The 24,209-nt window shown below is 42.5% G+C and overlaps 1 protein-coding gene and 1 long non-coding RNA gene across 2 annotated transcripts; both read right to left on the reverse strand.

Annotated features, from left to right (window-relative positions):
• Window positions 1-358: 358 nt before the first annotated feature.
• SMPDL3A (sphingomyelin phosphodiesterase acid like 3A) lies at window positions 359-22,998 on the reverse strand. The gene is made up of 8 exons (XM_075554607.1): window positions 22,841-22,998; window positions 16,247-16,460; window positions 14,701-14,845; window positions 10,152-10,248; window positions 4,692-4,861; window positions 4,077-4,257; window positions 2,726-2,850; window positions 359-982 (listed from the first exon to the last, which is right to left on the reverse strand). The coding sequence occupies exons 1-8, from the start codon at window positions 22,932-22,934 to the stop codon at window positions 665-667; spliced, it is 1,344 nt and encodes a 447-aa protein (XP_075410722.1). The 5' UTR covers window positions 22,935-22,998; the 3' UTR covers window positions 359-664.
• Window positions 16,468-22,702, reverse strand: LOC142453358 (uncharacterized). The gene is made up of 3 exons (XR_012785373.1): window positions 22,322-22,702; window positions 21,715-21,869; window positions 16,468-18,709 (listed from the first exon to the last, which is right to left on the reverse strand). It is a non-coding gene; the product is annotated as an uncharacterized LOC142453358 (long non-coding RNA).
• Window positions 22,999-24,209: the final 1,211 nt, after the last annotated feature.

Below are 24,209 nucleotides of genomic sequence, written 5' to 3' on the forward strand. Positions count from 1 at the left end.
ACTTAATCGCTTTGTAAAACAGGCACTTCCAGTGTATCCTGCGAAATAAAAAGTTATAAAATAAGTATAATTTTTTGTGTTATTTCTGCCAATGTTCCATGCAATTATTGCTCACATACTAACACACTGATCAGTACTCTAAGGAGAAGTAATTCAAGTAGGGGCTTATAACAAGTTCTAAATGATGTAATTATTTTATTAAAATAAAATCTTTTGTTTTAGCATTCTCGTGATTTTACTTCTAATTTTTAAAATACTAAAAAACCAAAAGACTCACCTAATAAATGTATCAATTAAGATTTAAACAAGAATGAGTTAAGTGACTAAAAATCATCCTATTAAGAATAGCCCATCAAACTTAAGAGAAGTCATTTTTTTATTGGACAGATCACATTTTCAACAAGAGTATAAATTAAATTTAATTTTTAATCTGGTAGCTAAGATACTTATATCTTATAGCCAAACATTATTCAACAGGTACTTTAAATATATTTAATTTAATAAAAATTTAGATTATCAAAGATATCAAAGATTTGGGCATAATAAAAGACAAAACAAAAAAACAGACAAAAATTCTGCTTGCCTACTCAATAATTCACAAAGAATTACATATCAATTTCCATAAACTGACATTACATTTTCATTGAACACAGACTTTGAAATATTAGTGAATGTACTTTCTGTACAATTGTTTCAAACAATCATTATAGGAAATGTGATCAAGATACATAATTGCACAAATTTGATAGATCTTACATTTCATATTACAAATCGCATCACTGTCATAACTCACAAAGAAGTGATTGTAGTATTTCAGAAACTTTCTACTGTCTTGCATTGCAAATTGTTTAGCTAAACTATATAAACTTTGTGGCTGTAAATCTTCAATGCCATAGGCCTGTGTTAGGATGTATTCCAGTGTCCAGTTGGATTCTCCTTTCATATTAGCCTCGGTCAGGTTCAGGTAATACTGCAGCATATCCTATAGGTGAAAACAATAACAAAGTTTGGTTCATTCCTTAGCATGTAAAGCATTACACAAGATAAGTTAGTAGAATTTATGTAATATTATAATATAATTTATAGTTAGATTAGATATATAATAATAAAATTGTAGTCATTAAAAAAAGAAGTGAAAATAGGTTTAAGTAAAAGACATCTTGCTAAAAAGTCTCTATCATATTTTTAATCTTCAAAATAAGAAAAGTTCATCATCAGAAATCTATCAAAGTAATATGCCACATAATAGAAAAAGAAGAGAGAGCAATGTAAGGATCATCTCAATAAATGCAGACCACATTCCGCAAAATCCAACATCCCCTCCTGATACTCTCAAAAAGCTAAGAACAGAAAGGAAGTTCATCAACATAATTATAGAAACTATGAAGTACCAACAACCAACTTATATTCTACGGAGAAAGACTAAGAGCCTTACCCTGGAGAAGAAGGATGAGGTAAGAAGGCCTATTATCACCACTCTATTCAATATCATACAGATATAAGTAAGATGATGATAACAATAATAATGTATCCCAATTGGAAAGAAAGAAGTAAAACAACTTCTATTTGCAGGTGACATGATCCTATATATAGAAAAGCCCAGAGAATCTACAAAGAAAACTTCCAAGATGAAAAGAATTCAAAGTTGCAAGTCATTAGATCAACACACAAAAGCAGTTGAGTTTCTACTTATACGCTAGCAAGAAGAAATCTGAAAGGGAACTCAAGAAAACAGTCAATCACAGAAACACCTAAAAGCAAACAAAAAATCCTAGGGTTAAACTTAACCAGAGATGGAAATATTTATACAATGAAAATTAAAACTAAAAAAAAAAAAAAGAAAGAAAATGATGAGGGCAAAGAATGTACAGATGTGCTTTATACAATTGATGTATGTATATGTATGGACTGTGATAAGAGTTGTATGAGCCCCTAATAAAATGTAAAAAATGAAAATGATTAGGGCAAAGAATGTACAGATGTGCTTTATACAATTGATGTATGTATATGTATGGACTGTGATAAGAGTTGTATGAGTCCCTAATAAAATGTTTAAAAAAATAAAAGAAAACTAAAACTGAAAACCCCTGCAAGAGACTAAAATAGACCTAAAGAAATGGTAAGACATTCTATGCCCCTGCGTAGAGACACTTAATATTGTGAAGATGTCAGTACTAACCAAAGGGATCTAAAGATATAACACAGTCCTGATCAAAATTCCAACCACATTTTGTGGACACACACTCAAAATAACCCAATCAAAGTACTTGACCACTACCTGAATGGCTGAGCATTCAAACCCACCCAACGAGGCCTTAGAATCCAGGCCTGGCAATCTTCTGAAAGTTCCCAGCCTCAACGTTCCCATGAAGCAGCCCTGCTCTGCACCCATGGGGCAGCCATGCGTCAGAATGGACTCAAGGCCCTCAACAAGAAGAACAACAGTGGCCTAGTCTCAATGTGTCTACAAATTTGCAGATGCAGCCTAAATTGGGTGCAATCTGAATCCATCTAAAGTCCTGACACCGAAATAGCATCCCAAAAGTTGGACTCATAAGCGCACACTTAGAAAGTGCTGACCAATATTCCTAACATCAAAAAGAAGAGAGAAATTGCGAGTGGAAACTACAAAGCACCGTTCATATAGCTGTCTAGAAACATCAAGCTAGAGGGCATAGCAATCGTGCAAAAAGATAACGTCAACTCTAAAATTGTGCCCACTTACCAATAAGTGATAATCCTGACGATCATACTGAAATAGCCTGACACCAGGATAGTTGGTCTGCTTTTGTTTGACACCCTTCACGGGAGTAACCGCAGGAGCCACAAATAAAGAACTTATTGGATTTCCTGGACAAAACATACATATATTTTACAAACAAAAATGCTGAATTTAACTCTATTAAAGTAAGAAAAGAAAAACCATGCCTAAACTAAGTGTGACATCAAGGGCTCCTGAGGGGCCCGAGAAACTTTAATGAGACTTTTTTTTCTTTAAGAGAACTGGGGTTTTTACTATGCACTAGTATTAGATAATACCCAATAATTATTTTTGTTATGTAAGTTAATGTCTATATATTTTAGCAATGCTTACAGAGGTATGTAGCCTCAAATTACCTCATGTTTGAGAGTTACTTTAAAATAAGAACGGTAAATAAGGTAAACGCTTCCTAAGTGCTGAAGGAGTGAAGGAGGGGTGGGAATTTGCTTATCCTTCACTCTGCTCTCATACATTTGAAAGCTTTCAAATTAAAAAGAGTGTAATTCTATTGCAAGTGTACACACACACAAAATACACACCTAGCTTGCTGTGCACCGCTGCCTAAAATAATATTCCAATAATTATATAAGAATTTGATTTAAATGTCATTTATTTCATGTACACACATTCAGACATATGAGAGCCCAAAGGTGTATATATAAATATAAACATATTTTTATAACATTAAATTTCATTCTTTAAAAGTTGTTCAATACATTAAAATATGTCATTTTGCCTTATATGTGAAAGAAGTACAACACATTTTTAATTCTCCAATTACTGAAAAAAAGGCATATGAATTTTTATTCTGACTAGTTTAACATAAAAGCATTTACTGCATGAATGATCAGCTCTCTGCCTTTTTAAGATAGTAGATAATCTAAAGTGCATTGTTTGTTAGAGCTTAATATACTTTATTTCAAACCACTGATAAAAATTACACTTGATTTTTTTAATTCTTGGAAGTAAAATGAATTTTAAAAATACCCAAATACCTTGTCTTGCCTCACAGTTAAGTAACAAGCAGTAATATTTCTCTAAACTCAAAGATCCAAAAGAAAATTTAAGTACACTGAGTTTCAGAGGTTTTTGTTGAACACAATTAAATGATGATAAACCGGTCAGGTGACACTGAAGAAACCAAATTGCAAACCTCATCTATGACTGGGCACTCACCAAGTACCAATTTTGAGGAAATTCAGAAAATGCTGGTGGTGCTGGCAATTTAATAAAATAAAACTCTCAATTTCCTGGACCTTCCCTGTGATGCTTCCACATCTCGGAGTGGAGTGATTCACACAATAGAGGACATTACCTTTTTCATCGGAAAGAACCATAATGCTATCTCTGTGTGTGTGTCCGAAAAACTGGCCTGCAATGACATCACTGTATTTTCTAAAAATAGCTATCAACTTCTCGTTATAGTACTCTCTCAACGCCGTGGTGTTCTGGGCGAAGGGCAAATACCCCACCGGAACATGTGCTATGAGGTACACCTGGAAGAAGACAGACAGGGGGAGTGAGACGGTGTGTGCAAATTCAGCAGAGCCAAGTAGCATCTCAATGTCAGCGACTGGAAATATATTCACTGAAATCTACAAACTGAATCGACCATCTCTTCTATTTTACAAAAGAAAGAGTCAAGATCTTAAACGATAGGTCACGGTCACAATACTTGCACCGTATTTGTACTGTTGACAATGTAACAACTATCACCTTGATCACAGCATTTACAATTAGGTCTCTCTTACAGTTAGAGATGCCAACCAGTCTTCAAGGCATTAAAAGTAAAACAGAACAGAAGAGAGATGTCATAAAGCATTCCATATGAAATTATAATATTTTATAAGTAACTAACCCTCAAGGTTAATAAATGCACCTACTTAGCCCTCTTTGTATCCCCCCAATGATTCTGGTCGATGTGATCTACCTTCTCCTTATATTGCCGAGAGCTATTCAGCGTCATTTCTAGCCATTCAAACTGATTTGCCGGGTCACTCTGGTTCAGGGTCACAGCATTTGGGCTGTAGTACAGGTTTGTGTTTAGACTGATGATCCGGAGGTTTGGATTAGTAGTAACTCTTTGTGAATAAAAGCCACCTATAAAAACAAATTCAAAACGCATTGTATTGAAATACATAGAAATACACGGAGGCAGTATAAAAGCAAATGATTAATTAAGATCTACAAACCAGTCAGGAAAATAGTACTTATTTCTCATTGTTGTTTATACATTCAGAGGCTATGAGAATAGAATCTGATCTGAAAAATATGCATTAAACCTACTACTTGTCAGGCCCAATATGCCGCTGCTACACATTAAGATAAAACAATTATATATAATATTCAGATGAGAAGAGAAGAATAAAATATTTGTAATTGGGTGATTGAGTTGTAGCAGACCATAATGGCTTGGGTGCTCCATGATACTTCTGGACTGTCTATGCCCGTGGATGCAGTCCCATGCTGGAGGGCAGTGACTACCCGTGAACAGTAAGTACGGGCACAGTCTCAGACACCCACAGGGGCAGCGCGACCCTATCCACCAGGCTCAGTATGAGTCAGCATCAACTCAACAGCAATCAGGGTTTGTGGATGGTTTGTTTCTAGTAGAGTATGAATCAGGTCACCCTCTTTGCCTTGGCTACAGAATGGCGCTACCACCCGATTCCACACATCCATCGCCTCAGCTGGAAAGCCAGGTCTCCAGTTACGGACCGAGTCTTGGTAAGAAGTTAAAAAGACCTGCTGGAGCTTTCGAACAGTTTTGGCTTCTGGCTTCGGGCCTTGACTTACCCCCGCCTGGCCATCGCCTGGTCTTCGCCTGGCCATCGCCTGGTCATCAGGTTTTTGACTGAACAGCCCCCACCTCCACATGGAACGACTCCTCTGAGTTTGTTTTCTTTGCGTGTTTTGCTGATTCCTCAAAGCTTTGTGACTTTATGTGGGATACAGTGGTAAATCACAGAGCCTCCGGATGTGAGGTACTATATATCTCAAGGGAGGAGTGTGGGGTGGGGTGGGGGTGGGAGATGGCGCTGAATAGGATTGTGAACAAATTAGACAGGATATCATTAAGCTCTAACTCCTTGCTACCAGTCGGGTATTATTTCGTCTGAAAGAGATTATTGCCACAGTGATGAGCTGCAGTTTGTTTGCAGCAATGCATGAAGTTGTACTGTTATATTATTGGGGGAGTGAGATGCGAGAAACGAGCTTGGATGGTACAAGCAGCTTTCAGTCAGTTGTTCACCTAAACGTTGGTGGTTTGAGCCAGTCAGCAGCTGCGCAGAGGACTACAGTACAGATTACAGGCCAGTAACCCGACAGAGCTGGTTTAGTCTGTAAGTCTTTAGTGCCTGTGAGTCAGAGGCCAATTCAATGACAGCCAACAACAAAAACAAGAGGAAAAATATTGTGAAATCAAAGTCCAAAGAATTTCCCTTCCTATGGGTGTTGCCAGAGACGACTAGGACGGATTGGCAGATAAATCAGAACTGCTACAATCTCATTGGAGAAGATACTTACAAGCACGACTCCAGGCAGCCTTTGCCCCGTGGAAGAAGAACCCGCAAGGGTCTGCAGAGGGGGCTGTTGGGGAGCTGACCGCTGGGGTCTAGGCCCTGCTTTCTCTGCTTGCTTACCACCTGGCCTTGTTTCAGCTGTCAGACAGGACTACGCACTGCCTATTTAATTTTTTTATCCTTGCCCATAGTTGTGAGTCAGTTTGTGGTTCTTACTATGGTTGTCAGAAGGCGGAGAGCTTTCAGTGCGGTGGGAGTTATTTCAGAGAACTTCCCACATGGCTTTCAAGAAGGAGGTTCAACAGTTCTCACTAGGGCTGTGCATGAACATAATTATAGGGCCGTCAGGACGGGCCTCTGTGCATCACCCTGAGGGAAACTTAAAGATTTCTCCCAACCAAGCATCTCCCCCAAATATATGTTAAGTTTAGGACACTGCTTGCAGCCAATGAACGATTGTCAAGTTACCTCCCTGAAGGCAGTCAGTTGCCAGACTATGGGTAGGCCCCACTCCCCTCCCTGTTGTTAAGACAATGGGCTACTTTCCCCTAAAGGTTTGCAGTCATCAATTTGGTTCCTGTCGGTGGAGTTCACACCCTACTGATAATGGTTTCTATGGCGATCCAGGGAACAGATCAAACCAGCTCAGTGACATCCGAAATTAAGCTGCCATTCTGAATCTAGGATCTGCCCTTTTGTCACATGTATACCTCGAAGCCCTCCTCTTCCTATTGCGTGTACACCCCTAGATTGTCCCCCTCTCATTGCTGTATAACCTGTAGTGCAACCCCTTCCTGTGATGTATGTCTTTACCTGTAATTAGTGGGCTTGCACACCCCTCAAAGAGATATAGGCCTGCGTTAGCAATAAACAGCTCTCTAGGACTCCCCCTGGCCTCTCATCAGTTCCCCCTCTCCTCTCCGTCCTTGCTCCCCTGTTACCTTTTCCCTTGTCCTCCTTCCTCTCCCCCTCTCTCCATGTAGACCACCACGCGGGGCTGAGGTGAGCATGCTACTATGAAATGTGTCTGACTCCATTATTTCAATCTCTCATGTTCTCTATGACTTTACTATAATCTTTATATATATAAATTAACCTTACAATTGCACTTATCGAACCCACGAATAGTGGTGGGGTGCTGGCCCTTCTCCCATGGGCCTCTGTGTATCAAACTACTTGTGTTTTTAAGGATTTCAGCATTCATCAATTTGCCTCAATATTCAACTGCAAAGTTGTCCTAGATCCACCACTCTCAACCATACGTAGCTTTTCCTTAGGGCCACCATGCCATTTGCCAGGTCTTTTCTGCCTCGTTTTTCTCTATCTCTAACCATTCACTCTTTGCTTCTTCTAGATGGTATTTTATATACAAACACTTGCTTGCCATTTTCATGTGACTTCTTTGCAGGGTTGTGTAGTTCTTGAAAGTGTCTTCTTTCGGGTTTTCCAGTCCAGCTCTCCTAGTCTCCTCTTTACGTCTTTGACAGGCGCCATAAGTCTCTCCTTAGGCCACTAACGTTTTGTTGTCCTTTGAATTGTATCCTTCTAGACTCTATCCTCGTCTGTCTTTTTGTTCTTCACACTAGTGCTTGGTGATTTCATCTAAATTCAGGATTCACCAATCCCTGGTACAGTTTTTCAAAGCAGACCTACCTTTGCAGCTAATACATGCTCCCTGACTAGTCTTTCTGACTCTTTCTGCACAGCTTCTCTTCAGTACTTCTCAGGCGGATCCAAACTGGAAAATTCTCCCCTGCCCAGCAATCTTCCCTCCCTCCTCTTCTTCTTGAAATTTAACTAATGTTGCTGTTGTTGAGAACATACGCAGTAACACACACACCAATTTACCAGTTTCTCCTCTTCAGTTGTTTGATTATGCAGTCTTGGAATTATGCAACCATTCTTGAACTCCTTGTCCTCGTTGCTCCTCCCTTATTAACATAAACTCCCTGCTCTCCTCGTTTCCTGCTAATCTTTCAAGTGGTTGCCAACCTGTTGCCAGGTAGGTAGTTCTTAAAAGAGCCTAAGGTTGAAAACATACCGTTTCTACTAGTCAAATCAAACTATTATTTGGTTTAAAAGGGATTTCAGGAGAAGAGATATAGTCAGTTAATATGGCCCTTCTAGTCTTAATTCCATATGCAATGGATTATAATTCTGACTCTATGCCTGTGGCTATCATCCCATTTTGAGATTGCCAATGGACAGAATTAAGGTGGTGTTGTGTATTTAATCTAGCAGAGTGTGAGAACCAGTCAAATCCTTTGTTTCCTTGGTGGTATGGCCTGCTGAAAGACAAAAGCCACATCTCAAAGCCATTCCTTTGTGTGTAAGAGCCATTTTGGAGAAAGTGAGAAATCTCAGTGCCATCAGAAGGGCAAGTTCAAGATCTTGGGGGAGGCCAAGACCAGAAGCACCAGTCTGTTAGCACAGAGATTATTATCTAGGGCAGAACAAAGAAACCACACCAAGACCAGAGGCTGAGACAAGGAAACCATGAGCCAGAGTATCAGCTAGGAGACTGGGAGAAGCTGTGAGGCAGTGACAGGCAGGCCTCCTGGTCCACAGAGGCAGATGACAAGGTACTGCCAGGTTAAGAGGCTAACTCTGTGACTGGCTGAGAAGAGGTGTTGCTGTGGACCAAGGACTGTAGTACCCTTACTGTTTACTGATCCTGACTGTGGTCACCTATTAACCTCTTGAATAAAGCACCATAATTATCTGTGAGTTTTATGTCACCATTCCAATGAAGAATTGAACCCAGACTAGCGGTAAGAGAGCCGTGGAAGTCGCACTTGGCTCAGATTAGGGAAAGAAGGAAGGAACGTGGAGGTCCATCTGACCTCGTGGCAACAAGGACGCCAAGGGAGTTCAAATATGGCCACCCCCAGCCTTCAAGTGATTTTACTGCAGGGCATATTTTTAAAATTTAAGGTTTAATGATTATCTCGGGGCAATAGTTTCAGGGATTCATCTGTTTCCATGGCTTCAGAAATTCTAAAGTCCATGAGATTCTGTAATTTTGTTCTATATATTTCCCATTTTGATTAAGATTTTTCAACATAATCCTCGTCTCTTCTAACAACCTGTCCAAAGTACATGAGACAAAGCCTCACTGTCCATGCTCTAAGGAGTTCCCTAGATTAATTAATGTCATTACTTAATTATAAGAGAGTAGGTCTCTAATATATTTGTTCTATGACTTTCAGAATGCAAGCAAACAAAATAAGGGTACAAGCCAAAGGTTTAAGAAAGTGTTTTAGAAAACTTCGGGGAGAATTACAGACATTGACTTAAGATTTTTCTGAAATTTTAAAATTCATCAAGACTTTAGTGTAATAGTTGGCACCTCCATGAAGCTAAGTTTCCTAGTAAAGATTCTCGAGTCCCTGAATTGGAGCTTTGTAGACACGGCCCAAGGGAAGGCTGTGCAGTGCTCACCGCTCACTGTTTCCACCTCAACATCCCACCATCCCAGGATCCGTATTAAAAGCAGAGTTAGCATCCCTTTACCAGAGGCTTGTTTTTAATCAAATTGTGCCGGTTGAGTTAAGTGTTAACTTCCATTCTCTCTTTGATATCAGTTTGCTAATTATGAAGATAGGCTTTCGTTGGCATTCAAATCTAAAGGGCAGCTTTTGCTCCCTGTGAAACACATGTAACTGCAGTTGGAAAAGAAATAGGAAAAGCTTTCTGTAAGATAAACAGGTTCTCAACACGTGTCCCAAGATGCTATTTCTACTACTGTCCTCCAGAGAGACTGAGTCCAGAAGCACTCTGAAGTTGGTACATGCAAGCAAACATTAAAGCACTGAGTCTAAACAGCATGGACCTAGAGGCAAAATACAAGAAAGTCTTTCAATTACCTTTTCTTAACGTACTGGTAGCTTCTTCAGTTAGCCATGGTTCCCAAAGGGTGGCTACTGCGTTGTACACTTTGCTGGTGACTGTGGGCAGTTGATCCTGTCCACAAACAACAGAAAACATGCTGTAAATGCTACAAGACATATGAGGTGATCGGTTTGAACCTTCCCCGAGCATTTCCTAATTCACTGGACTCTGGAGGTACTAGGATGAATACCAGATAGACTTAGTCTTCAGGGCATTCATAACGTCGCTGGGAAAGGAAGAGTGTGGTGAAAATGTGTGCTGGGTGCTGTCACAGAATCCTGAAGGTCGAGAAATAAGAAGAATCCATTCTTCCCAAATTGTCAGGGTGCTGCTCAAAGAGAGTAATCGAACAAGGCCTGGATTATGATTTCACCAGGATGACGGATGAGAGATGGCAGCAGAGAAAACATAACACTGACAAGACACAGACCTGGAGGCATGCAATTGTTTGACCAACGAAAGAATAGCACGGGTTTTCATGTCTCAAGGCATAAAATGCGGGCAGCAGTATGAGAGAGACACTGAAAGCAGGCAGGTTTCAGCCTGAATGTGGAGGGTCTAGGGAAAGAGTCCACAGAAATAGGGAAATGGCATGATTTTAGAATTAACATTTAAACTACCATAAAGCTCCTTAACTCCCTCAGTGTGAGAGTGAATATTCATGTTTTTGATTTGAAGATTTCTTTTATGTCAGCCTAAATTCTATCGTATTTTGACTTTTTAAAATAAATCATTTTAGAGAGATGCTCTCTTCTCCATTCAAATCCTCCTGCTCTCCGTGTGGACCTGGCTGTTGAGATCATGGCTGTCCCAGAGGCTCACAATCAATACCGATGGAAGCAGCAATCAAGAGATCAAATGATACACTGGGTTGGGCAAATCTACTGCACAAGATTTCCATAATGTGTTGAAAAGCAAGCATGTTACTTTGAGGATGACTGTGCTCCTGTGAGAAGCCATGGCATTTTCAATGACCTTATGTACACGTGAAAGTGGAACACTGAATAAGGAAGACTGAAGAAGAATCAATGCATTGGAATTACATTGCTGACAGAGAATATTGAAAGTTCCACGGACTGCCAGTAGAACAACAGAAATTCTATTTGGAAGAAGGACAGCCGGAATTCTCCTTAGAAGAAAGGATGATTCAACTTTTTCTCATGTCCTTTGGACCTGTCGTGAGAGATCAGCCACTGCACAGTGACGTTTTTCTTGGTGAAAGAGAGGGATGACAGCACCAAAAAGGAAGATCTTTGACAAGATAGATTGACCCAGTGACTGCAACGGAGATGGCACACATGAAATTGGTAAACCCGGACCAGGTTTCCTTCTGTTGTCTGTCAGGGGCGATGAGGGGGAACCAATTGGAGGCCCTTAACAATGACAATCACAATAGCAAAAACTTTCCCTCCTTCTCTAATAGACTACTTTAGATAAATTCTAAAAGACTGAATTCATAGATTAAAAGTATGCCATACATTAAAAACACATTTCATTTATTTGTTTTGGGGATATTGTTAGATTATCTGGTAGATTTTAGTATATATTGCTTCTTTATTTCTTTATGATCACTTCCTTCATTTTTAATTTAAGTTTCTGCACAGAGTGATAGATATTTATTACTTTGGCTCAAAATTAAGATGAGCATATTGAAGATGTGGCTCACACAGAGAAGTCCCTGTTTCTCCATTCTGGGTGCCATCTACCTTTTGTGACTGCCTGTGTAAGGAGATTACGCCGGGGCAGGGCTTCTCTGCGCGAACATCCTCGGTGTCTATACTTACTGTACAGACACTGTAGTGTGGTGAGGTAGAGACTGGAATCAGTGAAATTGTTACATCTCTTTCTCCTCAAAATTGGACAAAAGTAAATCGGCAAGCCATAGCAAGTTATTCATGGAGTAGCCAATTTTTCCCCCCAAAGGAATCATGCCTCTAGTAGTAAGTTCTGAGTCAAATTGATGGTACTTCAGGTTAATGCCATTGACCATCAGGGAAGACTGAAAACTGAGAGTGTGTGCCAAACAATCTTCCATAACAACAGGCTCGTGCTCTCTTCGCTGGACGTTTGTTTGCCTTGATGTCATGGGCCGCAGTAGAGTAGACCGGCGTGCAACACCCTAGAACTTCTGCGTCTTAGCATCTGCATGAGGCGTACCGACTGACATCCCTCTAGGTAACTGTGCTTTGGCTTGTGGCCGTGATGCTGGCTCCTGTGGTTAACACGCACAGTTTCGTGACTGGGCTAGTAAATGGTGTCGAGGGAACTTTGTTCAAGAAACTTCTCCTTATAGAAACCTTCACCCTGTTTCTGACCTTGCAAGAACTCACTCTCCTCTGCAAAAATGGTCATAACTGTTAAGCAAAATAAAAGCATGCATGGCTCGCATGACCTGCATAATGAGAATTTAAAAAGAAAGGATTAAAAACTAAAACTTTCCAAAAATAAATAAATAAAATGTTTTATTAGGGACTCTGACAGCTCTCATCACAATTTATGCATCCTTCCATTCTGTCAAGCACATTTGGACATATGTTGCCATCATAATTTTCAAAATATGTTCTTTCTACTTGAGCCCTTGATATCAGCTCCCCATTTTCCCCTTCCCATATTTTGACTTTTAAAGAATACATATATAGAGCATAGGGAGAATTTAAATACTGAATAAAAATAACAAATCATTTATGAAACTGGGTAAAGGCAATTCATAATTTTTTAATTATATTTAAGAACCGAAATCCTTTTCTCTACTCGCATTTCCTTCTGTATACTCCTACTGCTTAGAGGCATTTTCCTGTCAACCCTAATGAAGTCAATTGCTTTCCAAGATAACACCAAAGACCCACTAGTTTATGGTGATTTTCCTAACAGTCAAACCTACAATGAATATATATATACACTCACGTCAAGTAAAAAACAAACCATTTATTTTCATCAGAACCAATCACCCAGAATACATATTTAGTTTGTGTCACTGATCAAGTTGGCCTGACTGAGAATTAAATAAAGGCTTCGGCCAATCTGAATAAGAAATGATGTCAATAACTGACAGTAATATAAAATAACAGACCCTTGGTCAGTTATTTACTTTAGGATGGATACCAAGGTACTGACATTGTCACGTAGCATCTTAAACTTACACACAAATCACCCTAGACTTTCCGATGAAAATTATGAACACCAGAGAAGTTAGATGACTTGCCTAGGGGCAGCTGGCCACCTTCGGAAATGATTCTAACCCCAGACCCGTTCAGCACCCATTTTCTATCCAGCTGTGCATTGTGCCTCAATCATTTTTTTCACAGCGACATTCGCCTTGCCAGGAATTGAGGGGTGTAAAGGCCATATATTGGGTGATGCCACTCTGGGCAGTACAGGAGTAAACAAGGACCCGACCGTGGCAGCTCCTTGGGCGGCAATAGGAAGGAATCCCTGGACGGCCCACACTGATACCCACCTACCTCTCGTGACGGAATGGGTGGGGCTGTGGGCTTTGTCTGTTATGTTTATGTAGCCATGGTGCAGAGTGGAGAAATCATACTTATGAAGTGGATTTGCTCCTAACATCCATCAGAGTCACAGCTCAGATTTCAGTCTCTGTAAGAATTTATTTTGGAGACTTTCATGTTACATTTGATATTTTTGAAACTGTAGTGAGGAGAATGGCAGTTGAATAATAGAAAGAAGATCTTTGAATATAAAGTGATACATCAGAAAGAGAAAAAAATTAAATGTTTAAGGTATATTAGCTGCACCCTAGCTGTAGATATACTGTATATACTTGAGTATAAGCCGAGTTTTTTCAGCAAATTTTTAATGCAGTTTTTGTGATGAAATTAGGTGCCTCAGTGGATATTCTGGTTGGCTTATACTCTAGTATATATGGTAAGAATACACAATATAGAAGTTAACATCTATAGTTTTGATTGACTAAAATATTTGACTGCATAAAAAGAAAACGTAAAGGCAAAATGAAACATAGTAGCCTCAAAGACAATAAATGAAACATACCTTGTGTCATTACTGAATGATTCCACAACACATAGAGAAGGTTCAGTAGCGATTACCCCACTTACTGGGGATCTTAATGTGCCCGGGGGGTGGGGGGGGGGCACACATGGTTAAAGCAATGGGCTACTAAACTAAAGGTTGGCAGTTCAAACTCACCCAGAGGCGCTTCAGAAATAAGGTCTGGCCTTTGGGTTACAAAAGTTCAAAGCCTTAAAACCCCTATTTAGCTCAGTTCTACTCTGCACACTTGGGCTTCCCGTGAGGAGAAATCCATAGAGGGAGAAAAGAAGGGAAAATATGAAAGAAAGCAGAAACTAATCCACAAACCGGGCAATTTGCTTCTGAAAACTCGCCATCGACATAAGTTTCTTTGTAAAATATCAAAAGACTCGTTGTCAATGCTCTCTCCATAGCCCTCCTCCCACCCAGGACTGTAGGTGTGTTCTTGTCAGAATGTTGACACTACCACAGGGAAGATCTTTGGCATCCTTCTGGAAGTCAAGGTCAACGTACCTGCGGCCAATAGTCATGATTCCCCAGCGCAGGGAAAACCTGCAGATTTGGAAAGAGACTCTGGACAGTGGTTGTCATATTAGCAATCACATTTATGACTATGTCTGTGGAGAGTTCTTTCACTGGAACGTGAGGTGGGCTGTCCCTGAAAAGAGACAGAATCATGGAGAACAAAGTCAGTTCCTGTAAAGCTTACCCATGAAGCTTTGTCATGACATCACACACTTCGACGATAAAGCAGCAAATAACAGTTAAAACCAAAACTCCACCCTCACTGTCATCAAGGCAGGGGTGGCCCTGCCTCTGTGGGATCGTGATGGGTGTAGAAAGGCTCTTCTTGTTTTTTTAGTGGCAAATTAGCACTTTTATTCACAGAGTGCTTTGATTTCCCCGAGTGCTTGCTTCAACCAGGCACAGCAGTGTGCAATCTGGCCAAATGTGCACGAGTCTTCGCTTCCTGATCCTGGGACGTGGCTCATTATGTTTTCAAGGTAGGTACGCTTCGCCTCCAGAAAATGGACGGAGAAACGAAAACCAGTTTACTCAGCGATTCAGGAGAACATTTGAAAGTTAATCATAACAACAGCATCAAAGGAACAAGAGCGAATCATTCTTTACCCTTGAACGCATGGCGTCAGAACCTACCTGGCAGTACCTATTTGCCATGTTACAAACTCAGTGCGGGGACGGAAAGGATCTTCCTTAAGAGGTGATACAGTATACTTCTTCACCTTGCTCCCCCTCCCCCAGAAAGAATCATACAAAGAAGAAAATCAACAACTTGTGCACCATAAAAAACTGGAAATGTCAGCCTGCTTCAGTGCCTTACTAGAGACTGATGAGAAGCCAAAAAAAAAAAGAGCATAGTAATGAAGAACACAGAGGTCAAAGTCAAAATATCCAGATTCAAATACCAGCGTTGCCACTCCCTAGCTACGGAGCCCTGGACAAGTTGTGCAGATGCCTCGTGCCCCCCCATCCCCCCACACACACACCTTGTTCCCTTCCTTCTCTGTGGGCGCAGTGCGAGGCTCACAGCAGTGCAAAGGCTGCCCGAGGAGCGGCCCCGCAGACCTGCACTCGCACAGGGCCGCGCATAAGGCAAGCCTCTGTGTTTGCTGCATCGCTGGACAGACAGGGCTCTTCACGCCGCCAGACGGGTGGGATGTGTTCTCGACACCGGCGGAAAATGACGTTTTATAAAACTGCCTTCACAGATGAACTCCTACTGTTGTCTTATATGTTTCTTTTTCAACCAAAACTGTCATCACATTAATCAAAACCTCAAAACATTGATACCAAAGTGCACTGTTTATTAATGCATCTTTTAGCAAACGTTGACATACTTCAGAAGCCTGTACTCCATAAAACCACATCTGCTTTTCAGTTTTTTCTTATCACTACTAAGGCTAATTAATTTTATCTAGGGTCTTCAACCCAAATAATTCCCCAAACTTAATTAATCTTATGCAAGGCTTCCACCTTCTAATGGCGTTCAGAACACAGTAGAGAAAAACTGAGTCATGCCGGTTATCTGCCCACTTACCCTGTCCATATCATGAACGATGCTTCTTGTCCGGAATTTTTAATGAAATCAAATGATGACAAAATTAGTCGATATGGAGAATCGCACAGAACATCTCCAAAAGGGCCAGGGTTGGAGGCGTTTTCCCCTTTGGATGAAGCGCACACTTTGGTGTGGTCACCGATGAGGTGGTAAGTAGGATCCAAGTGTAAGTCCGTCACGTGCCAAAACTGTCCTGTTGGTTAGAGGAGAACTGCTGTAACCCAAGTCATCTCTCTCCTGGGATTCCCCTACAGATATCTACACTGGTAACAGTAGACGCCGCTGCTTCGTCCTGTGATGGAGGAAAATCTGAGTAATTGAAAGTTGGCTTGCTCTAATATTTTTTAAAATACTTTTATTGGGGGCTTTTACATCTCTTATCACAATCCATACTTCCTCCAATGTGTCAAGCACAATTGCACGTATGCCGCCATCATCATTTTCAAAGCATTCTCTTCCCACTTGGGCTTGCTCTAATATTAAATGTAATCATTCCCTGTGAAAAGAATGAATCAGGAAGATTACATTTACGTGTGTCAGAATAGATGAGCTCAGTGATAGCCTGACTACATAACACATATAATTGATATAATGGAATACACATTCTTCTGGAAGAACAGCAATAGTATCGCATTGCATCTAAATAAAAAGTCTCCTAGTAAAATCTAATGCTTTGGGAAGTTGTATTATATTTATAGGAAAATGGGTACAGTTACCCAATAAGTCTATGGCAGAACCAGAAACTAAATTCCATTTCTAAACTCTGGCCCAACTTTGCCTCTCAATATCAATGTAAAAAGAGTATAGTTCTTTAATGATAGTTTAAAGCCCCAAACAGTAATTACAGAGGTTCTTGAAGACTGTGCAATAGAAGCATGCCTTTGACCAGGCCCTTCTCTGAAAGGCTGGTTACACTCCGAGAGGCAGATGCTAAAGGAGAGGCAGAAGCCAAGCAGCCATTTGCTAGCAAACCTGCTTCAGATTCATCTTAAGAGACAATCTTTCGTTGAAGGAAATTCTATGATTACTGCTAATAATAGGACCTATACTTATTATTTCTTGACTTTCATAAGCAATTTAATTCTCAAAATTACTCTCTGTAAAAGAATCATAGTCCTTATTTTAGTTAGTTGAGAATCCAATGCTGGGTCAATTAGGAGATTTGTTCTAGAACACATAACTGAGAAATGGCTGAGTCCCATTCTGAACCCCGGGAGGAAAGGCTCCCACATTTACTTGGATACAATTCACATCTATCTTCAAAGATTTTGCCGTTCCTGCATATGTAATTTTAAAGTTATTTTACTGTTGGGATTCTCCCCACACTTTCGTTTTTCCAGGCCACTCTCTGACTGATTCCCAGCAGATCACAGTGCAGCGATGGCAACACATGTGGGCAGCAGAAGCGAGATTACGCAAAGAGAAGTATGTGGGGGGAATACAAAGTTAAAAGCTGATGATTTGGTAAGATATTAAAAAGGGAAGTTCTGTATTAGTTGCTGTTTCTTTCCAATGGTGTTCTAATTTGTAGCACATTTAGGTTCATAGCTAAGAGTATCTAGACAAAAGGTCCAGAAGAAAGTCTCTCCCACCTCCACCCCACCTAAAAAATGTTTACATGGGCAATTACTAGGTGCTTAGGTGTCATTTGAACATGTCTTTCCCTTTCATTTTATTCTGAAATGCAGAGAACATCCTAACCATTATTTCCCATATACATATACTTAGGACATGCAACGTGGAATTGTGGAACAGCCCAGTTAGCCTGCTCTTCCTTGAGATCCTAGCATATAGTGGCCCTCGTTTTTATAGAAAAATGCGTTTTCACTGTTTGTACAAAGTCATGGTGTAGCAAACAGCACACCAGAGAGAGCAGAGCAAGATTCTTGAGAAGGGCAATGTTGAAGTCAAGCTGTCTCACATCAAATACAAACTGCCGTTTACATTTACAAGCTGGGCGCATTTGGCCTCTGTTTCTCCATCTGGAAAACGGAAGCAGCACTTCTCCTGCTCCGTTACTGCTCACGAAAGTGTTGACTGTAGGCGGATTAGGTGATTTCGTTAAGTGGAGGAATTTAGGAAGTACCTGGTATTTATTCAGTTCCTGTTAATTTTACTATTATTCTTTTGTATGCCCAGGTCTTGAATTTGGGATTGAGATGCATTCTTCATAAGTAATAGCAACAATTTATTGAGTACAAACTATGCATACTAAGTACTGGTTTGTTTTTCTTTGCAAGTATTCCTCCATTTAACAGAGAGAGAATGGAACCGCAGAGAAATTGTGCTCAAATTACATATTTCATAAGAATATTAATTCAGCAACTTTGACTTCAGAATCCAAATGACTTACCCAGAGCACACAGGCAGCTGCCTCTCTGGGTCCTTCATTCACACTTGGATGAGCTTTCCTCAATATGGCAGAGATAACGAAATACCTACCTAGGAAATCAAGGTCCCCAGGGGATAAAAAAGGCTTGCGAAAGACAACTAACCTAAGGGTGAGTGGTTCCAACCCACCCAGCAATGCCATAGAAGAAAGTGCCCGGGGCCATTTTCTGCTAAGCTCCTAGGCGGGGAAATCCGAAAGAGCAGCCCTACGTGCTCTTAGCACGCGGGGTCCCATGGCTGTGAACCGACTTGAGGGTAACGAATACCATCATGTGAGACACTGGGGTAAATAAAGGAAGCGAGACCTGAACCATAATCAATGTTTATCAACGAAAACTCAGAATGCATTACAGATATGCCCCTATGGTGTAAATAGTATTGCTTTTGATAAAGCACAACATCTAAAATATAGTAAAAAAGAAAAGAAAATCAACTGCCATCAAGTCTATTTTGACTCGTAGGGACCCTGTGGGATAGAACAGCACGGCCCCTGGGGGTTTCTGAGACTAAACCTACACAGGAGTCGAGAGCTCTTCTTTTTCCCAAGGAGAAGCTGGTGGTTCCAAACTGCTGACCTTGCAGTTAGTAGCCCAACTAGTAACAAACTATACCACGAGGGCCCTAGGCCCTCAGCAAATACGCCTTGAATTTACATATGATGACATTTAGGCAAAGACAGGCATTCAGGATTCCCTCGGTGATGACATGATGACTCAATTAATGAAAGCTGAATGAGAACCGGTCTCTCCAGACTTCTGTGCACCTCCTACTACATTGAATTGCCAGACAGATAAATCAGAAGGTCATTCTTAGAGGTCTTTAAATAGAAGCCTAGAGAAGTCGTTGCCTGGCCACCAGGAGCAGCCCTCATCTCCTTCCTGCCAGTCTTGGTGCTCCCTGAAAGTTGGAGGCACAGTGTGTGTAACTCAGACATTGTATATGTTGGTGTCATGCAACCTTAGGCATGTGTATCTCAAAAACCTAAATAGCCATACAAGGAAGTTCAGAAAGTTTGTGGGAAAATGTAAATAAACGATACTGCTATTTTCCATTAATATTTGGAGCCCCCCCCTCATAGAGTCAGAGAAATATAAGCCCAGGAAAAGTCAAAAGCAACATGTAATGAATATTTGGAGCAATGTCTTGTTATGGCTGACATTCGCTAGGGCTAGGAAACCAGATCTATAGTTTCTTGCTTTCAACTGACTGAGAGCTGAACTATGAGAATGTAGTTCTCAAAGAGGAGACATGTTCCCACAGTACAGTCCTAATATCCTGTGTGTGTGTGTGTGTGTAAGAGAGAGATTTCCGCACTAAATCCTGCACTGCTGAGTCTCAGACAGCTCAAAAACAAAACAGATTTCTAAATATCTAATTCTTTTTTTTTTCAAAAGAGTGCAATCGGACATTACTTAAAATCCATGAGCCCAGTAAGCAAATCCACTGCCTTTACTCAATCCTGACTCAGTGACTCTATATCATCTCTATCTATACCGATATCCATAACTAAATATATTTACCAAGACTACAAGTCTTCATGGAAGCATACAGCAAAATCTTTCTCCCACAGAGCATCTGGTGGATCTGAACTGCCAACCTTGTTGTTAGCAAGCAGAGCAACGCCTAACACACAGTGCCAGCATCCATATATTCTAAGAAATGCGATGCTGTGTAGTTCGACACTGAGCACACATGACTAAATTGCCAGAGATAGCTTTCACTGGACTGCTAACCACAAGGTCGGCAGTTTGAAACCAGCAGCTGCTCCGAGGGAGAAAGATGTGGCTTTTCACTCCAGTCTCAAAACCCGCAAGGGCAGTTGTACTCGGTCCTGCAGAGTTGCTCTGAGTTGGATTCGACTCGACAGCAATGAGTTTGGTTTAATTTTTTTAAAACATTTTATTAGGGGCTCATACAACTCTTATCACAATCCATACATATACATACATCAATTGTATAAAGCACATCCGTACATTCTTTGCCCTAATCATTTTCAAAGCAGTTGCTCTCCACTTAAGCCCTTTGCATCAGGTCCTCTTTTTTTCCCTACTCCCTCCCCACTCTCCCCTCCCTCATGAGCCCTTGATAATTTATAGATTATTATTTTGTCATATTTTGCCCTATCCGGAGTCTCCCTTCACCCCCTTCTCTGTTGTCCGTCTCCCAGTGAGGAGGTCACATGTAATCATTGTAATCGGTTCCCACTTTCCAACCCACTCACCCTCTACTCTCCCAGTATCTCCCCTCATACCCCTGGTCCTGAAGGTATCATCCACCCTGGATTCCCTGTGCCTCCAGCTCCTATATGCACCAGTGTACAACCTCTGCTCTATCCAGTCTTGCAAGGTAGAATTCGGATCATGGTAGTTGGGGGGAGGAAGCATCCAGGATCTGGAGGAAAGCTCTATTCTTCATTGGTGCTACATGGCCCCCTGACTGACTCATCTCCTCCCCTAGACCCCTCTGTGAGGGATTGGTGCTGTGCGAGGAGCCCTGCCGGTGTAGTAGTTATGCATTGGGTTGCTTAACTGCAAGGTCAGTAGTTTGAAACCATCCGGGAGAAAGACAGGCTTTCTACTCCTAACTCACATAAAGAGTTACAGTCTCAGAACTCTCAGGGGCAGTTCTACTTTGTACTATACGGTCACTATGCATCAACTGAATGGCAGCGAGTTTGGGTGTTTTCAGTGAGTTTGCTTTTGATAACCTTGTTACACTGCTAAATAGATCATTCTTTTTTACCTCTTGCTACTCCTATCACAGCATCAATTTTGCTGCATCTTGGAGCCATGAGGCACTTCACAGTAACAGTTTCCTCAACAAAGAGATAACCTCCAACACCCTGCGATGAGAACTGCACGTGACTGGATACTGCAGCCTGGGAGGCAGAGCAGATACTGCTATAGGGTACACGTTTCAGAAAGTCTAGTGTGGTACATGCAGCAGTGTTGTGAATATCAAGATACATGCAGCATAGGTGACATCTATTCTGTACTTTCTGACAACGCACTTAGCATACAAGACTTGAGACACAGTATTGCACGCAGGACACTTACATTCTCTGGTCGGATGTCCGAAGTGGAGTCCAACCTTAGGAGCACAGGTATACATACATGCACGCTGTTACACGGCGCACATGAAGACTGTGATTAGTTTCAAAGAGAGTCCCGAAAACTCACTGCCATCAAGTAGATGCCCAGTCATGGCAACCCTGTAAGATAGGGTAGAACTGCCACCGTGGGCTTCTGAGATTGAAGAGGCTCACTACTGTTAGTACCATTTCTCATCAAATATTGGTTTTCAAATATCGACTATGAGAATCACCTGGGTGTTTTGTTAAACTATTGTTGGGCCCCACTCCCAGAATTCCAGATTCAGTAGGTATTGAGTAGAGCTGACTTTTAAAAACTTATTATCATTGTTTCTAACAAGTTTCATTACACCGTTGCTGAGGGGCCTGGGAATCATCCAGCACTGGGTCATCCAAACCCAAACCAAAATTCACTGCCATCCGCTCATGCCCACGCACAGAGAACCTACGGGACCAGGCAGAACTAACTGCCTCTGTGAGTTTTCTAGCCAATAATTCCTTACAGAAGTAGAAAACCCTTTCTTCCCCCCCCCCCCCCCCCCGCAGAGCCGGGATGGTGTCAAACTGCTGACCTTTCAGTTAGCAGCCCAACCTGTAACCACTGCGCCACCAGCGCTCCGCTGGCAACGTGCTACCTGCGAGAAAGGGATAAAAGTCGGCCCTGCCCTCACGGAGCCCACTGGGCAGTAGTGTCCAGAGAAGCGGAGGTTCCACCGCAAACGGGCCCCGGGCTGGGGAGTGACTCGGGCCGCCCGCCGCCCGCGAACTCGGGCACAAGCCTGACGGCGCCGCCAAGTGAGCTGCCTCCCGGGCGCGCACCCTGCGCTCCCCCCGCCCGCAGCCCTCTCTCGGCCCCGGCAGGTTCGCGCCGGACGACGGCACAACCCACTGCCTTCCCGTGGCTCGAAGAAACACAGCTCTCCGGCCACTTGCCAAGGAGGAGGCGCGGGCGGGCAGTGTGGCTCCCCGCCCCCCGCGGCCGCCCGGCGCCCCCAGCCTCGTCGGCGCCCGACGCCCCTCGGCGCAGCGGGCTCGGGCGGGCCAGGGGCGCGCGGCTGGAGCCGTGCCCGCGCTCGGCGCCGCGCACTCACCCACGGCGGAGCCGGCGGCGCGGGCGCGCGCGCAGCCCGGGCGGAAGGGCCAGGCGGCCAGAAGGCAGCAGAGGAGCGCGCGGAGCAGCGCCATCCCGGGCCGCGGCCGGCGCCCCCGAGGCTCGCGCAGTGCGGCGGCCGCGCGCGGACGGCGGGGCCTGGGCGGCGGGGCCGGCGGAGGGCGGACGCCCGCGGGTCACGTGCAGCCGCCGCGCGAGCCGCCGGTCTGCCTGCGAGCGGCCGAGTTGGGATTGTTGGCACGCCAGGCCCTTCTGACGTCAGTGTCTGGCCTAGGAAAGAATGTTCTGGGGCCGATCCGTCTTCCTTAAGTGGCGCCCGGGCTTCCTGGGCGTAGGTGGAGACGGCTTTGAAGTACCACGGATGGGCCCGCAGCGTTGGCACACCACCGGGAAGCTTTGGTTATGGATGCAAATTCTAGACCCACAGCAAGCTGCCTTAAATTACAAGCTGGGGATCAGGTTTGGTCATTTTTGTTTGTTTGGGGAGCTCCAGGTGTTGCTAAAGTGATGCTGTTTTGAGAACCATTGCTCAGGTGGTTGACCACTAAACTGCAGGAACATCTCAGAACCGTGCCTTGTATTGAGCCCCGAGATGGCCGGAAATACATAGAGGCTGCTGATTTTACTCTTCTGAGAATCCTCCCCAGATTTTTAGAAGGATCAAGATGCCCAAACTGCGTTGGATGGTTATTCAGAGTTCCTTCTCTGACATTTATGTGGATGTTGAACTCAACCTTTCTATTTGTAGGACATGAACTTTCATTGAAGTTCCTGAATTATTGACCCCATAAAAGATGTTGTAAAGCATGTATTTCCCATCAGGGCAAACCTCATTTCGATCCTGAGTCATTTAGTGGGAGCGTGTGTCATGAAAGAGTCTTTGAAATGGGACTCAAGGCCCTTGACTTCAATTTTCTGTTTCAAGTTCTGCCCCCAAAGTTCAAGTCTTGCCTGGGTTCCAGGACATTCAAATGCTGCCGAGAACCAACGTGCTTTCCAATCCTGGGCAAATGGTCCTAGGAATATCTCCGTTCACTTTCTCCAGAATAAGGGATGGGAAAAATTAATAGGCCCAAACTCAAAACCAAACTAATGACATCGAGTAGATTCTAATTCATAGAGAACCGACAGGACAGTACAGTAGAACTTCCCCTTGCGGGTTTCCAAGGCTGTAAATTTTATTCTCAGAGTACCTCCATGGGACAGAGGAGAATTGCTGACTCAGGTTCTTGGGGCTAAATCTTTACAGACTTAGACAGGCTCCTCTCTCTCCATTGGAGTCACTGATGGGTCTGAACTGCTGGCCTTGCAGTTAGCAACCCAATACGTAACCCCTCCCTAAACCAACG

Source organism: Tenrec ecaudatus, chromosome 7 (genome assembly GCF_050624435.1).
Source record: "Tenrec ecaudatus isolate mTenEca1 chromosome 7, mTenEca1.hap1, whole genome shotgun sequence".
Lineage (NCBI taxonomy): Eukaryota > Metazoa > Chordata > Mammalia > Afrosoricida > Tenrecidae > Tenrec > Tenrec ecaudatus.